Genomic DNA, 16,258 nt, shown 5'->3' with positions numbered 1-16,258 from the left:
TATCTAATACAATGTGGTCAGCCCCATTGTATGATCATAAACACAGTAAAACAGACTGAGCAGGTTGTACTTGTATACTGGTCTCTCTCTATTGTCTATCATCTATCTATCTATCTATCTATCTATCTATCTATCTATCTATCTATCTATCAGTCATCTCTAGCTGTCTATCATCTATCTATCTGTCTATCGTCTATCTATCAATCATTTATCTATCTATCTATCTATCTATCTATCTATCTATCTATCTATGTGTATAACATGTATGTACATATATATGTAACAGTAATACATTATATGTAACAAGAAAACAGGATACCAGTTTGAGGATGGGGGGACATGGGAGGAGCTGGAGGGAAGAAAGGGAAAGGGGAAGCGATTTATATTTTAATTTAAAAGTGTATTAAGAAGTTTAAAAAAGAGGGTTGGCAGAGTTATGACCAAAGTACGTTATATATTTGTGTATTTACATATTATATAGTTCTATAAGTATAAGAATTTCTGAAAGAATAAATTAAAAAAAATAAGGTTTAGAATCCAGACATTTTTTTCAAAAAGTGTGCCTGGACTACAATACTGTCTACTGCTTTCTAGCAGCCTTCTAGGTTTTATTGTTGTGATTTATTTTGAGATAAGGTTTCATGGAGCCCATGCTGGCCTTGGACTTTCTAACTTGTTATATGGCTGCTGAACTTGCAACCTCTACCCCCTAAATGCTGGGATTATACATGTGTGGCATGGCAGCTAGCATCTGTCACTTTCTGCTGATTTATCACACTGAATCAGGATTCCTGACCACCTCCTTCCTAATCTGCAATCTCCTGGTCTCTTTCCTGTCTGCCTTACCATAGGACACCTAGCTCATTTAGTCAGTCTCCTTGGCTGCTCTGGTTCCAGGAAGGAATTCCAGGGCCACATGGTAACCTGACCTCATACTGGGAGCTCTAAATCAGAACCCAAACATTCCATGAGAGGCAGAGTGTCTCACTGCTCCAGTCGCTGGGCTGTTAGATAAGTATTTCTTTCTCATGTATGAAAAAGAACTGATAATTTTAGAATAATGAACAAGGTTCAGAGTTCTTCTATGTTTTTATTTTGGTGTTTATTGGAATGCCTACTTCATGTCTCCTTGCCTTATGCAGATGAGCTTTATCCTTTTGGGAAAACAGCAGGCTCACCAGGTAGCTTCCAGCAATGACCTTTCTCATTTCAGGGGGACTAAAGACTTGTTTCTAGGTAAATAAAAGGAAGTTAATTACATTTCACTGCTACAAGTTTTCTTTTCAAGGGAGTATACAGTTACAAACACCAAAAGCACCTGTGGAAAAACCTGGAGGCCTCAGTTCAATAGCTCGAGAAAACATAACCCTAACACCTACAAGTAAGTCATTGCCTTACTTATTGAGGTGAGGATCAGAGCTGGATGGTGTGTGTGTGTGTGTGTGTGTGTGTGTGTGTGTGTGTGTGTGTGTGTTATATGTGTGTGTGCATGTGCATATGTGGGGTTTGTGTGTGTAGTGTGGTGTGTGCATGTGGTGTATTGTATGTGTGGTGTATGTGTGTGTGCATGCGTGTGTGTTGTGTATGTATGTGGTGTGTGTGTGTGGGGGTATATATACATATGTGGTATATATGTGTGTTGTGTGTGTTGTATGAATATGCCTTGAGTATTTGCTACTGGTGAAGTCCAGAGAAGAGTTAGACAAACATTTGAAAGGAAATAAATACTCTGTGCCTCAGTGTGCTTTGTGTTTCTCATTAAACGCTACTGTTTTCTTCCATTGCCTTTCACTTTAATTAGTGTGCATAGCAACCTTGAGTCTATCTCGAGTCTATGAATGACTTCAGTTGTAATTTGCTATACATGTTTCAGTGGTTTATCGAGCTCATGGTGGGCACAGAAGTTTTGCAAAGATCCTGCATTGTTTATAATCCTCTGCACTTTCTGGGCTCATTTTTAAAAATAGGTATTCACTATACAGCCCAGGCTGGCCTGCAATTCAGAACCCTGTCTTGTCAGCCTCCCAAATACTAGAATTACAGACATGTGCCATTTGTCTCCTATGCTGTGGTTTTTAATTTAAGAAGAAAAATCATGGCCCTGGGTTTGGTCCTCAGCTCTGGAAAAGAAAAGAACAAAAACCATTTATCTTTTAACATTTAAATTTGTATTTCTTTTCTAAAAGTTTCGTACATGTATGCAATGTTTCTTAATTATACCCACCCTCTCTCTGTTGCTCCTCTGTACAGTACCGTCATTACATCTCACTTCAAAGCTTTGTGCCCTCCGTTTATACTTTTAATTAATTTTTACAACTTCGGAGACCAGTTAGTGCTTATGTGGTATAGGGTCATCCATCAAGGCATTGGGAACCTAACATGGACAACAATCATAAAGAAAAGTGACTGTCCATCTCCTAATGAATATCAACTTCCAATAAAATCCTCAGTTGGGGTGGGGCCTTGGAAGCCCTTCTTCCTCCATGCTGGAAGTTTTAACTGTCTTGATTGTGTACAGATAATCACAGCTGCTGTTCATGAGTGCAAGAGCCATGTCATGTCCAGAGGATAACATTTCACAACATGCCTCCCATCTTCTCGTTTTCTTGCTCCCCCTTTTCTTCTTCCCCAATGTTCTCTAAGCTTTAAGGTGTGTGTGGTGTGTGTATGTGTGTGTGTGTGTGTGTGTGTGTGTGTGTGTGTGTGTGTGTGTAGTTAATAACAGATATACCATTGTTGGTGGTGGTAACAAAAATAACACACATTAAAATAATATTCTACAATATACCATCTATAGCTGAGCATCTACAGGCATTTGTTTCTATCAGTTTGAACAGTAATGCATCTATGCATTAACCACTGCTTACTGCAACAAGAAGCTTATTTGACTCAGGTTGTGGGCAGCACAAATATGTGTATAAGCATAAGGGAGGGACTAGAGAGATAGATCTGTGATTAAGAGAGCTGGCTGCTCTTCAGAGGACCCAGGTTTGATTCCCAGCACCCACATGATGCCCATAACTGTAACATCAGTTCCAGGGGACCTTTTCTGAACTCCCTGGGCACCAGGCATGCATGTGGTATATCTACATCTTTGTCACTGTCATACCAGTGGGCAGATCTTGCCTGGAAGATCAATATTGTAGCATGCAGAGTGCAGTGCTGGGTGTCTTTTCAACCCCATCAGTGTACATAGCACCTTCCAGCACTTTGAAAGCCAGCCAGCAGGGAAAGAGTTTCCTGTTCAGTTCAAAGTTGTAAGAAATTATTTGGTCAGACTTTGTGGTTCACACTTTAAGACCCAGCACTCAGAAGGCAGGGGCAGATAGATGGTTCTCTTTAGTTCCAGACCCTCTAGGGATACTTAGTGGTACTCTTTCTAAAAAACAAAACAAAACAAAACAAAAACTAACAATGACTACAACAAAAAATGATAAGAAATGACTTATCTTAAAACAGTGGAACCGAACCTGATGATCTCTGAAGTCATGTATTTCTCATAAAAATGGAATTTCACTTTTATATAAGGGAGAGACTATGCCAGTGATACAGTCACATCTCATCTGTGTTTAAGGAAAAGTTATTATTGATGGCTTCACTGACCCTGGCTCCCTGTCTTTGTGATAAAACACAACAGCTTTCAACTCTGTCTTTTCATGCCCTTATCCTGGGAGAGAGTTTCTCAGGTCACATGACTGCAAAATGCCACAGTCACAAAATAAAGCAGGAGATATAAATAGAATACCACGATTTTGGAAAAATTATATGCCTGAAAGATACTGGGATAGATTTATTAACATTTATATTTTTCACTATCTGGAAACCTTGTGTTGACTTCCTTGTCTAGTTTCAAATTATTTCCCCATTTTCCTAAATCTGTCTTAAATCAGTGTCTTCTCTTGGGTCCCCTTCAATGGCCTTCTAGGTAAATCAACTCTGAAGTCCTTAGAATCTCAGACAAGTAAAGGTAAGTGAGGGAACTGGGAGTAGAGGTGGGATCCATGACATTGCCCAGGCTGGTATGATGTGAGGCTCTGGAGGGTACCGGTATGCATGATCACTAGTGTAGACAGTACCTACGTGCAAAGTAGATAAAAGCCATTCCCTTTGAATAGTCCATTTGTGATGGTACCACTTGGTACTCACTAGGGATTAGCAGAGAGGCTATAGACTACAGAGCACAGGCTGAGTAAGAGCTCCAGCTCCCTTTGGGTGGCATAGAATATGCCACCACCCCTCACAGTCCTCTTGCTGAGTTTTCATGGCTTTGTTGCTCTTGGCTTTTCTGCTTGGAGCTTTCTCAAGACCACTTGCCACAGATTTTTTTTTTTCACCACCTTAGAAGTTCCTTCTGGGACTTTCCATATGTGTTAAATAAATGCCTGCCAGGAGTTGATTCCTCATTCAGCATTCTTGTTTTTTATGTTTAATTTTTATTTTTTGAGAATTTCATACATGAGTACTGTAATTATATAATTTTCATCCTCCATCCTCTTCAATTCCTCCCAGCCCCCATCACTCCCTATAAAATCACTTCTTTTAAAATTATTATTGTTATTGCACACACACACACACACACACACACACACACACGTATCCTACTGAGTTCATTGTGCAGTTGGCATGCATATTTGTCTAAGGCTGATCACTTGCGATTGGATAACCAATATGGGGACTAGTCCCTGGAAAATTCAGAATCTGCCTCTCTCCACAGCCATTGATGGTCTTGTAGCTCTTCTCCTCCTCCTCCTCCTCCTCCTCCTCCTCCTCCTCCTCCTCCTTCTTTTGACACAGGGTTTCTCTATGTAGCTTTGCGCCTTTCCTGGAACTCATTTTGGAGACAAGCCTGGCCTTGAACTCACAGAGATCCACCTGTCTCTGCCTCCTGAGTGCTGGGATTAAAAGAGTGTGCCACCACCACCTGGCCTAGTCTGCAACTCCTCTATGGGCTGGGATTTGTGAAATGTTTCCATTCCAGGTTGGTATGTCAACTGGCATTGTCATTATGCAAGTATTGTTTAGGCAACCATAATGTTGAGTCTTTGTGGAAGCATCTTCTCTGTCATGTCTAGAAGACATAATCCCCCAGCAGCATCCTGGTTCTTTGACTCTTACTAGTTTTTCTGCCCTATTTTCTGAGGTATTCTCTTTGTCTTATGTGTAGTTGTTGCATTGTATATGTTCCAGTTCAGATTGAACACCCATAGTCCCTTCACCTTTGTATTTTGACCAGTTTTGGATCTCTGCAATAGTCTTCTCACTCCCTATTTGCAGCAAACTGCACATAAAAATTCCCAAAACCCAGCATCTCAAGCTCTTTCCTCTTGTTTCTTATCTCTACTTTAGTCATTGTCTCTCCACAAGACTACTAATGCCTCCTTTGCCCAGGTCTCTTAGGCCTTCCCTCATGCCCAGGCTAGTGGGCAGTTTTCAGTTCTTATTTTAACTAAACAATCAAGAGCCCATGTTCTTTTTTTCTGCAGTGTTTCATTGTGAACAGTTGAAGGCATACAGGAAGTCTGGCAGACTATAGAGTGGACCCCATGCACCACACATCCCATATATGTAGTTAGTGCTTTACATTCCTATTGTTTTTTTAGGCTTGGTTGACTCCTCCCACTGAGGTCTGAACATCAGGGCATTGTTCAGCTCTGTCAGGAAAACTCTCCTTCCAGTGGATCAACAGGAAGAGAGAAAAGACCAAGTGTGGCACAAAAGGTAGTCACCTCAAGTAGTCAGGCTTCACAGGTGGCTGTCCAATATACATACTTTCCCAATTGCTTTTGTTTAAAAATATTTTTGTATAAGGTAATATTTTGTACAAAAATGATTCTTTTTATTTTTAAATTTCAGGAACATCACAGAATAGTGATACACCCGAGCCGACTGAGATCTCTCATGAGTTCATGGCACGTTCTGCAGTCCCCAGGTCCAACTCTTGGAATGCAGGTATCTGGGATTATACCATGAATTGCCCTGTAGTTTCTTCTTCTTATTGCATCTTACACCTTGAGACCATTAGGGCAATATCTTGATCATAAGCCAAGGTGACACATGGTAGGTGCCTGGTGACAAGAGTTTTTTATCAAGGGTTTAGAATATCTATGGGCAAGGAGTCAGTTTATCTACAGATTACAGGTTGCTATGGGTCAGTAGGTCTATAGGTGATAGGTGTTGTTATAATGACCGGTGGGTGCATCTATAGTATAAGAATGAGGGCTTGAATAGGAGGTGACCACAAGAAGAAAGTCTGGGGTTTAGGAAAGTAAAATTGAAAAAAAATTAAAATTATTGCATTATTAATGAATTAAAATGTTCCTTTGTGTTGGTGTGTATATGGTGCCTATGGATAGATGGACATCAGAGGACATCTTTCATGACTTGATTCTCTCCTTCTACTCTGTAGGGGGATCAAACTTAGGTTGTTAGGTTTGGTGGCAGGTACTTTTTTTTACTGACTAAGCCGTCACTCCAGCCTCAAAATTGTTTCTGTACACATGGGCTCTGCAGTCTCACATTAACATTCTTTTAGACATGATCTTACTATGTAGCCTGAGAGGCTCTGAACTCACAAAGATCCCCTTGTCTCTCCCTGCTTAGTGCTGAGATTAAAGGCATGTGCTAGAATGCCTGGCAGTATTTTTTCTTCTTTGAAAATTGATGTTCATTCAAAGAATAAGAATATGAAGAATAAGAAGAGGAAGAGGAAGAAAAAGAAGATGATGATAAAAAGGAAGGAGGAGAAGGAAGAAGAGGAGGAGGAGGAGGAGGAGGAGGAGGAGGAGGAGGAGAAGAAGAAGAAGAAGAAGAAGAAGAAGAAGAAGAAGAAGAAGAAGAAGAAGAAGAAGAAGAAGAAGAAGAAGAAGAAGAAGTAGAAGAAGTAGAAGAAGTAGAAGAAGAAGAAGAAGAAGAAGAAGAAGAAGAAGAAGAAGAAGAAGAAGAAGAATGCCCATTCCTTGGGTCCCTTCTCTCTATTCTTCAGTTATTTCTCGGGATTCCAAGACTGAAATACTAGCTAGGACTAGGTAGCAGGACAGACCCTCAAATGAGGTCAGCAATGTTGCAGGGCATCTCCACGGTGGAGATGTTGTAGAAAGTATCAGTGTCTTGAAGAGGCCTCTTGTCTTCTTTTATTATGTATATTACTTTTATGTTGCTGTGATATAATACCATGATCCAAATCAATTTATAGGAGGAAGAGTTTGGCTTAAGGCTCCAAAGGAGAGTCTGTAATGGCAGGGAATACATGGCGATTAACATCTAGGACAAGAAACAGAGAGAGAGAGAAAGAGAGACAGAGACAGAGAGAGACAGAGAGGGGTCTTTGACTGAAAATATGATACAGAGTTAGCCTCAGAATTTGTTAAAAATTATTTTTAACTAAAAATTACACAATATATTTTGATCATATTCTTCTTCCCAACTCCTAGATCCTCACCATCTCTGTACCCACCCAACTTCACATTCTCTTTCTCTAAAACAATTCCAAGCCCCCAAAACTAAAACTGAAAATCAAAACTATCAACAACAACAAAACAAAACCAAATAAGACAAAAACTACCCAAACAAAGCAAAAAGCACATTAAAAAGAACCCCATGGAGTATGTCTTGTACTGGCCAGCTTCTCCTGGGCATGGGGCCTGCCTTGGAGTGTGGTTGATATACACAGTGACACTTCATTGGAGAGAGCTGAATTTCCTCTCCCAGCAAGTATCAATCACAAATAAATTCTTGGATAGGGATGGGACTTTGTGTCAACTTCCTCTTCTCATTTCCTGAGATTTTATCTGGTTTAAACTTTGGTAGGTCTTGTGCATGCTGTTATAGTCTCTGTGAGTTCATATGTGTATCAACTCTATTGTGTCTGGAAGAGGCTTTTTTTCTGTGGGTCATCCACCACTTTTACATTTTACAATCTTCCTGTCTCCTCTTCTGCGTAATCATTAGTATTACTCAGCTACAATAACTACAATACTACTTATAACAGTGACGTACTTGCAAGATATGCTGGCGCAATAGTGGCACAATTGTTATAGGAGTAACCAACCATCTTTTGATTGGATTTAAGTTCCACTCCATGAGATGGAGCCATACTTGACACTGCTCCTGTGGCCAAGGACCAGATACTAAACAGGTCATGAGTCCTAGTGGAAAACCTACTACTATTATTCTGCTAATGGAACAGCAATAAAATGACATACTACTATACCCATAGATCAGAGCATCACTTACCTCTTATCAGAGAGGTTTCTTGTGATAGATTGGAATTAACATGGGCACCCACAACTGGACAACATACAGAGACTGAGACTTTGGAGCACTCAGCCCTAAATGGGAGATCTCTAACCTCAGTTCTATTCAAAATTAGGATATCATTTGTAAAAGTATTGTCAATTTAGTGTTTGTTTCCTTTTATTTTGTAACAGACTTCTTTTCTTTCCATTTTTAGTAATAATTCCACGTAGACCTGGTCTTGTTCATGTAATTTCAGTTTCAAGTATAGCCTTTGCTGTTGCCATGATATGTGGACTTATGATCTCCTATATGATACAGTAAGTGTATGCCTCCCCCATTCTTAACTAATAAGGCAGGAAATACACAGGAAATTATTTAGTGTCAGATGATGGTGATGATGATGATGACATTTCTTCTAATTACTAAATTATTATGATCATACTATATTTCCAGACCAGTGTATTCCAAAGTGTGGATTGTTGGTTATGCTAGCGAAGGAGGAGGAGGAGAAGGAAGAGCAGAAAGAGGAGGAGGAGGAGAAGGATGAGGAAGAGGAAAAGGAGGAGAAGAAAAGTAGGCCAGATTGAAATTTAGTGGAATTGAAATATCATAACCTCCCTAGGGTTGGGGTTACAAGTGTGTACCAACACACCTGGCTTTTTATGTGGGTCCTCAGGCTATGGTGACAATCTTTGCTGACTCACTGGTTTTTAGAATTTAAATATTGGAGTGAAACTCTTATCTTTTAAGATAAGATAAAATGTTTTTATTTCTTCATTGAGAATTTCACACAACATACTTTAATCACATTGGTTGGAGCTCTTTCAAAGTGATGTGGTCATTTTGAAACTATTAAGCCAAAGTGGCATCATGCTATTTAGACCACATTCTGATTCAGTCTAGAATTCTATTACATCGTACAGAAACAGCCAAAGAAAGTAGAAACTTCCTTTAAAGTTGATGGCCACCTGACGATAGCAAATGAAGACATTTATAGGAAAGAAACATATTTTTGAGGATTTTTTTTTGACACAGAGTCTCACAATTTAGCCCATGCTAGCCTACAATTTATTGTTATTCTGTTAAGCCTGTGCCTTGAGCTGGGATTATAGATATGCACCAAGATGCTGAGCACAGATTGTTTCCAAATATTTGACTTATTGTGGATTTTTTGGATTCATATCAACATTTGAAAACATTGAATTAAAGTAGTTATCTTCATTCCTGTATGTTTTTGAATCCTCAAAAATTTGTATCTGAGACCAATGCTTCACTCTTTCTGAATCAACATCTTTAATACATATAATGAACTATTTTGTGAGAACAGGTTTTTTTTTTCTTGCCATCTCACAACCTGTATCTAGGATGATACCCCTGCTTTTCCTCTATCGCTGCTCTTTAGAATACAATTAAGCTAATCAACAAAGTATTTTTTATTACCCAAGACACATAGAGCTAGGTGGATCAGTATATCAGGAGAAAGTAAAACACTGCCATCCATTTCCACCCCAAACAGATCCACAGATCCACATACAGAACTGAACTGACAGTGGCAAGTGGGAGGAGACACTACTTCAACTGCAAACTTTAAGGGAATGTTTAAAAATTCACTAATCAGGATATGTCTTAGGGTTTCTATTGCTGTGAAGAGACGCTGTGACCATGGCAACTCTTACAAAGTGAAGTGTTTAATTGGGGTTGGCTTACAGTTCAGAGGTTTAGTCCATTATTGTCCCAGTGGGAAGCATGGCAGCACATAGGCAGACATGGTGCTGGAGAGGTAGCTGAGTGTTCAAAATCTGGATCCTGCAGGCAGCAGGAAGAGAGAGTGACACTGTGCCTGGCTTGAGCACTTGAAACGTCAGAATTCACCCCTAGTGACACACTTCCTCCAATAAGGCCACCCCTACTCCAATAAGTCCACATCTCCTAATAGTTGCCACTCCTTATGGAGGTTTTTTCATTCAAACCACCATATTCCACTCCCTGCCCCCCATAGGCTTGTGGACATATCGTAATGTAAAACTATATTCAGTTTAACTTCAAAAATTCCCAAAGTCTATCAAAGTTTCAACATTGTTTAAAAATTCAAGATTCAAAGTTTCTTTATAGATAACAGTCTGTAATCACCTGTAAAATCAAAATCAAAAAGCAGATCATGTACCTCCCACATACAGTGGTACAGTATATACGTTACTGTTCCAAAAGGGAGTAAAGAGAGCATAGTGAGGAAATACTGGACCAAAATAAGACTGACAACTAGCTGGGCAAACTCCAAACTCTGCATCTCTATGCTCTTCCAATCTCCAACTCCTTTCAGCTTTGTGGACTGCAACACACTTATCTCTCTTTGGCTGCTTCTATTCCCTTTTAGCAACTTTCCTTGGGAGGTATCCATGGCTGTGACATTTCCAACATTTTGGGGCCTCCAAGGCAATCTAGGCTTCTTCACAGCTTCACACAATGGTCTCTCTAGCATTCATGCAGGGACATCTCTGACTCATGCTTAGGCTCAGTGGCTTTCCTTAGCCATGGAGGACGATTCCATAACCCCTTTCTTCTATCCTTGACTCTTTAAGGAAAAACCACATGGCTGAAGCTGCCAAGGTCTGTTGCTTCCTAGGGCTGGAACATGGCCCTTTCATTCAATTACATCTTTACCAGCTTTCTTTCTTGATGGTTTCCTTCACTGCCTAAGCTTGGCTGTTCTGGAACTTTCTATGTAGACTAGACTGGCCTTAAACTCAGAGATATGTTTGCTTTTGTCTCCTCAATGATGGGATTAAAGGCTTGCACTGCCATGCTTGTATTTAGACTTTCTGGAGTTCTTTTTCACAAGTTGGAAGCTTAGCTAGGCGGGGTTTCACCCTGAGGTCACCACTTCCTGAATTCCATTTAGCATCAGGGTTTTCTTTAAATTATTCCCTGGTGCTCCCTTTTCTCCTTGAACTGTGTGTTTTGTGTTTTTAATCTTGCTTAGCTTGCTCCTTTTCATTATAGATCTGCATAGTATTGGCCACTACTAACCAAGCAACAGAGTTAATGTCAGGTTGTTTTGAAGTGTCCTCTGCCAAAGCAGTCAATCCAAAATTCTTCATTTTAGCCTCAGGCAGATTTTTCCTTTTGGACAAGGGCAGAAAGCAGCCATATGCTATGGCAAATTATCACAAGAACTGTCTCTAGGCCACATGTTAATATTCTTCTCCTCTGGAAATACTTGAATTGGCCCTCACAGTTCAAATCACCCTTACCACCACTGTCTTCCATGCTCTTACTATGAATGGCCCAATAACTCATGCTTAGAGTGTTACACTGCTTTTCTAACCCCCAGAGCCCACATTCCTCCAAACAAAAACATGGTCTGGCCTATCACAGAAATGCCTCAGTCCCTGATACCAACTCTGTCTTAGTTAGGTTTCTATTGCTCAAAGCTCAAAGCCTTCCCACCCCACGCCCTTTACACTTTCTCCAACAAGGCCACACCTTCTAATAGTGCCACTTGTATGAGCCTATGGAGACCACTTTTTATTTAAATCACCACAAGATTGAATGATATTTTAATGTAGTGTTATAAAACATCAATACCAAAATAGCCCCAGTTTACAAAATAACATCTTTCTGTATGTGAGCGAGTGTGAGTGTGTTGCTGTGTGTGGCTGGAGGCCAAGGTCTACTTTGGGTGCCATTCTCAGGGGCAGTCCATCTTATTTTTTGAGATCTCTGGCATCTAGAGTTTACCAATTAGGTTAGATGGGTGGCCAATGAGCTGTGGTAATATACCTGTCTCTGTCTGCTCAGTGTTGGGTTACAAGTGTGTACTATCACATCTGACTTTTTATGTGGGTACTGGGGATTGAACTCAGGTCCTCTCAGCCTTGTGTGACAAGCTCTTTGCTGGCCAACCTGTCTGCTTAGCGCCAATTAAGTACAGGATCTATTACTGGGCTAAGCCAGGGTTTTAGAGGCTCTGGAAAAGGAACTATCAGTAATATCCTACATTTATTTAAAATCTTGACATTTTGTTCATTGTGGCTTTCTCAGCATTAATTTTGTTTTATATCATATTGCATTGATAGTGGTTTCTGTTGTAAATTCCTTGAATTTTGTAGCTAGTCTACATATGTAACTCACATCCAGCCCTGCTTTAGTTATGAGGTTTGGGGCTGTCAGAGTATTTGTTGACATGAATCAGCTAGGCCAGATAAGAAATTTGAAGTCTCACATAAATGTATTTTTCTGCCTCTGTTCTCTATCTATCTACCAAACATGTATTAGCAATTCCTCTTCAGTCAAAAATTCTATGATCTTGGCTGTAGTGACGACTGAGGGTTAAGAGCACTCTAGGTTCTTGCAGAGGACTGGGATTTAGTTTCCAGCATCCTGGTTGGGTGGCTCACAATTGCTTGTTACTTCAGATCCAGGGAATCTGATGTTCTCCTCCCTGGTCTTCACAGGTACCTGACACCACCTCCTCTCCCCATTATAAACACACATATAAATGCAACTTTAAAACCTTCAATATAAAGCAGGATGACTCACTGCAAAAAAAAAAAAAAAAATCTGCCCTCACATTCATCTCTATCCTTCTTCAGTCGGCTGGTAAAAGCTGAGGAAAAACAGCAGCTTGCAGCATTGTATGAAAATGTCGAGATTCCACTTTTAGATGAAAAGGAGGTCTCTGAAGGTGATGACCAGGCTGAGTCTGCTGAACCACATCCAGAGAATGAGGAACTGGGGAAGTTCATCGGTTCAGGTGCTTTGTCCTGTCAGATCAAGGATGGGAATGAATGGTGGCTTAGTTTTGCAAAAGAAAATGTAACTGGGATCAAGTAGAGTCGGAGTTAAGGAAGATGGATGTTAACAATGTAGAAATGAACTATTCTCATCAAACCCCAGGGATCAACGGGTAGCTGTCTACTTGCTTGATCCTCAATGTGGGCCAATTCCAAGAACCCATGACAGTGTTTAGGAAAAAAACAACTTTGTTTTGAATGAAACTTTCCCTTGAACATATTGGTGCATTATTCCTGTATCTAGAACATCTATAAGCAGATACTCCATTTGCCTCAGGTTGGTGTAGAAATGGGTTCCAGGTCCATACAACAAAAATCATTTCTTCCAGTGGAAGGACCCTACCTGAGACACAGGCACATTACAGATGCCTACGTGTCATTGTGAGGAGAAGATGCCATAAATACTGCATATGCTTGATTTTTTAAAAGCTTTCAGGTTCAACATGTAAAGCTCAGTGTCTGGTCCCAATGCGGCAACATCCTCCACTTCATTCTTAAACAATTCTACATGTGCCCAACCCAAAAGACAGAGACATAGCAGAAGTGATAAATGTTGCCTACTGAGGCTGACCACCTTTGTAAGCCACAGAAAATATTTGCTAATGTCTTTTTATTACATTGGCTTTAATACATTGAGTATTTTGAAGGGTTGAACATGGAATGTAATAATTTTAAAATTCATACTTTAGCTGAGGGTGGTGGCTCACACCTGGATTCACAGCCCTTGGGAAGTGGTAGCAGGATGGTGAACTCAAAGCCAGCAAGATCTTGTTTCGAAAAACAAAACAAAACAAAACCAAAAACCAAAGTAAAAATTTAAAAATTTTACTATCCTTATTAGGTCAGTAACACTTATTAGTCTCTGATAATGGCTTTATTTTTTTCTATGGTTCCCCTCTCACTGCTTTGTCTTCCTATCTATCTTCCCATTACTCCAACCTCAATAATACAGTTTCTATATTTCAGTTATTAGAACAAAAAGAAGGGAACACATTTTGAAGAAGAAAATGAAGGAAGAGCAAAATCTACTGACAGAAAATACATCAGAGAGTTCAAATAACGCGGACAAAGTGGAGAGTCATGACAACATGGAGAAAGATCAACAAGAGGAGAATGTATGAAAACAGAAGAAAGGTGTAGCATGTGCTAGACAATGTGGAGACCAGACTGCATGGATAACAGATGACTAAGAACATGAACAGGACTTAACTTCAGAGAACCTTGTTTCTTAGCCCTGATAGTCCATGAATAATTATAACTTAAGTAGAATATAGAAAACAACCCAAGTTCATTAATGATGCAGACAAATTGTCAAGGATTTTCTTCTTTGGCTTCAGACCAGAAATAAAGCTTATTCCTTTATTTGAGGGAGCCTTCTTGACTGTGATAGTAAAACATTTTTATTAAAAAAACCTTTCTAAGGGATGTTTCTATCAGATCCAGTCATTTATCTTAATGTTACACATGAAGACTCTGAGGATATCTTAATAAATATAGCACTAGATTGAGACATGGACACCTCTGTTGGTTCTCAGCTCTAATGAGGGAACTGAGGAGCTATATATCCAGTAAACATATGTAGTAGGCTGTGAGTAGCCAAGAGCTGTGGGAAGACAGAAGGGGCCAGTCTCATATAGGTCCAGTCTTTTGACCTTTCAACACAATATTGTCATGTACAAAGTTCATGCTGGAGAATCAAGCGACAAAACAAAATATCACCAAAAAACCCTTCAGTGTCTAAGTACAATTACTAGTGTATTGTATATTTTAGTTAGTACATTGTAAGTACACTGTTAAGTACAACACAACTGTTTTGTGTTGGTTCCCATTCATTGCCATTCTGAGTGCAATTGCTTTGGAAAACAGTCTACTTGTTCCTATAAACACTGAGTTACTACATGAGCCAGCATATCTACTCCTACATATATATGTCTATACAACAATTTGTACATGTTGAGAACAGCATTATACAGCCAAGCATGAGAGCATATGCCTGTAGTCCCAGGACTTGGGAGGTGGTCACAGTAAGACTGGTCTATACAGTAAAATATTAGCACATTAACTGATAAATAGATGCACAAACTCCAACTTACCCATATGATGGACTATTTCTCAGTAATTAAGGGGATGAAGTACTGATGTATACTCCACATATGTGTGTTCATAATGAAAACATTGTACTGAGTGTAAGAAACGAGACACCTATCATGTGATTTTTGCTACATAAAACACCCATAAATGGCAAAGCCTATGTTACAAAGAGTAGATTTGAGGTTCTAGGGAACTGCAGAAAAGGGTTGTATAGGCTTTATGGTTGTAAGTTCCAGTCAATCAGTGTGAATGAAGATTTGAAGACTTATAGAAGTCTTCAATCTTCAATGGTTTCTCACAGTCCCCAATTCTGTAGGCAGTCTTTTTACTGTGGCGATTGTTTCCTTTGCTACATACAAATACAGTCCTTGAAGGGCAGCTGTTCTATTGTCAAATTTTCTTGGGCCCAGAATATGTCAGTAGAAGACAATATCCAGCTGATAGTTGTTCCAATAGAACAAGCTGTAGACCCTATTCTTCCTGTTTTTGTGTTCCATGGCTCTATTTCTTAAATCAAGTTTCCAGGCAACTCCATTCTGAATCAGAAGCCAGATCCCTGATTCTGTAAACATGTACTCAGTTCTTCTGTTTATCAGTCACATATTTTCCTGTGGGCTATTTTCTCTCAAAAATGTATCAGGCACTTAACTAGCATTTCCTTTCATGTGGTTGGCATGGAACAGAGGTGGAGGAGACAAAATATTTTTTGGGGGGCAGAATATTTCTGCACATCATGACAGTTTGGATCTCTCAAGGGGTGTTCCTCATAGGAGGCCCTTCTTGTGTGAAATGTAGCTTAGTCTCAAGAGAAATTTTGTATTGGCTGAGAACAAGCATCATGGGCTGGAACTATACATTGATGGAATATTTGGGAAACAATTTATAGTTCACTACACATCTTCATCAACACCTTATGCAGCAGATTTGAGAAAAGAACTTCAAAAGCAAGGTGGACAAGGACTCTTTGCTGAACAGTTGCAGATTCCAAGTGTCTGAGAAGTCATCTTCTAGCAGAGAGGCTGGGAAGGACTACTTCCTCAGCTCAGAACTTTGCTGACAACAGGTTACTCCTACAGGGAAGAAGTCCAATAACACATCTGAGAGAGGACTGGCCTTTTCCACTGTGAAAGAGTCATTAA

General features: G+C 39.8%; 1 protein-coding gene across 1 annotated transcript; it reads left to right on the top strand.

Moving 5' to 3' along the window:
- The first annotated feature begins 664 nt into the window (after positions 1-664).
- On the top strand, positions 665-14,371 carry C1H19orf18 (chromosome 1 C19orf18 homolog). The gene is made up of 7 exons (XM_036189837.1): positions 665-1,181; positions 1,289-1,381; positions 3,926-3,967; positions 5,854-5,949; positions 8,450-8,552; positions 12,828-12,988; positions 13,995-14,371. Exons 1-7 carry the CDS (start codon positions 1,061-1,063, stop codon positions 14,147-14,149), a joined length of 771 nt encoding a protein of 256 aa, XP_036045730.1. The 5' UTR covers positions 665-1,060; the 3' UTR covers positions 14,150-14,371.
- The last annotated feature ends 1,887 nt before the right edge of the window (positions 14,372-16,258 follow it).

Source organism: Onychomys torridus, chromosome 1 (assembly GCF_903995425.1).
Source record: "Onychomys torridus chromosome 1, mOncTor1.1, whole genome shotgun sequence".
Lineage (NCBI taxonomy): Eukaryota > Metazoa > Chordata > Mammalia > Rodentia > Cricetidae > Onychomys > Onychomys torridus.
This window is presented reverse-complemented; position numbering and strand designations above follow the sequence as displayed.